The sequence below is a fragment of the Sebastes umbrosus genome, chromosome 7 (genome assembly GCF_015220745.1).
Source record: "Sebastes umbrosus isolate fSebUmb1 chromosome 7, fSebUmb1.pri, whole genome shotgun sequence".
Lineage (NCBI taxonomy): Eukaryota > Metazoa > Chordata > Actinopteri > Perciformes > Sebastidae > Sebastes > Sebastes umbrosus.
Genome location: NC_051275.1, coordinates 36,137,228 through 36,138,697, shown reverse-complemented (window position 1 = coordinate 36,138,697; position 1,470 = coordinate 36,137,228). Strand labels below are relative to the sequence as shown.

Sequence of the window (1,470 nt, the reverse complement as noted above, 5' to 3'; positions counted from 1 at the left end):
TACTTACATTTGGGTACTCTCCGATACCGAGTACCGATACGAGTACTTATCTGAGCCAAAAGACCCTCGTTAACAGCCAGCTGGAGGGTGTGAGCGACACACAGCAGGCTGGGGAGTCCCGCATAGGAGGCGCTGCGCCGCCACCGGCTCTAGGTCCTCCAGATCGGGGCTGCAACCCACCCGACCCGTCTTGAAACCCGAGCAAGGAGTCTTACGCACGCGCAAGTCAGAGGGCGCAAGCAAAACCCCGTGGAGCAATGAAAGTGAGGGCCGCAGCGCGCCGGCTGTGGTAAAGTGGTATCGGTGCCGTTGTATCGGAGCAGTTTTGCGAGTACAAGTACATGAGCACAGTATCGGACCCGACACCTGATACTGGTATCGGTGCATCCCTAATTTTAAACGTCAGTTTCTTTTTTCCTTTCAGACAAAATCGGATCCAAACAGACAACAACAAATTGAACTGAACCGAACCGTGTTCTAAAATCACTTTTATTTCTTAGAAAACTCAGAGCAGGTCACTGATGATGATCTCAGGTCTGTCAGGCTGCAGCAGTCAGCCGTCACTCCCCAGAAACAACCGCTTCACACGTCTGGAATGGTTCTCGCCGGTACCACTCAACGCTCACGTTGTTACAGACATCAGAAGAGGGGGATTCTCTGTACGGTGGCCTCTTTAGGACACTTCAGGCCCACAGTTCAGTTCAGGACAGTTCAGCTGCTCAGGCTGAAGAACATCTCAGTCAGAGTGGCCTGTTTGCTGCCTCTGCTGGAAGGACTGGAGGAGGTGGAGGTCTTTGTAAAGGAGGGGGTGGAGGTCTTGGCAGAAGAGGGGGTGGAGGTCTTGGCAGAGGAGGGGGTGGAGGTCATGGCAGAGGAGGGGGTGGAGGTCTTGGTCTTGCTGGGTGTACTGGAGGTCCCTCTGCCGGTGTGGCGGAGCAGGTAAGGGTCGGAGGATCCTTTCCGTCTGTCGGTGGCTCTCTGCCTCTCCTCCTGGTCCAACTCCTTCTGCAGGAGCAGAGCCAGACGCCAGTCCTCCTCCTCCTGCTGCCGTCTGCTCAGCATCTCCGCCTCCCACTCAGCGACCCCCTGCAGGGCCGACCCCCCCGCCGCCGCCAGAGAGGAGGAGGAGGAGGAGGACGGCAGGGAGCAACAGCCTGTTACCTCCTCGTCCTCCGTCGTCTCAGGCTCCGAGCTCTTCCTCTTGGCCGACGAAGGTCTTCCGTCTCCAGTCAGGTGGACCTCCACAGACGGAGAGGCTGCCGGAGAGGCTGACGGAGAGGCTGACGGAGGCTCTGGTCTGTCCGGCGGTCTGCAGTAATCCAGTCTGGGGTGGAGACACTCCACCTGCAGCTTCACTTGAGAGAGGAGGATGTTCTCCTGAAACAGGAAGTGAAAGTTTTAAAAGGGACTGTTTGTGGACACGTGTTTGTTCATCCCAGAATAATAGAAGTTCACTTGTTCCAGATGTGA

At 56.5% G+C, this 1,470-nt stretch overlaps 1 protein-coding gene across 1 annotated transcript in view; it reads right to left on the bottom strand.

The window, feature by feature from the left end:
• Positions 1-471: 471 nt before the first annotated feature.
• rnf168 (ring finger protein 168) overlaps positions 472-1,470 on the bottom strand; it is a 12,045-nt gene continuing 11,046 nt past the window's right edge. Inside the window, exon 8 of the mRNA XM_037776238.1 lies at positions 472-1,377. Within this exon, the coding sequence (XP_037632166.1) occupies positions 712-1,377 (666 nt within the window). The 3' untranslated portion in view covers positions 472-711. The remainder of the gene's footprint in view (positions 1,378-1,470) is intronic.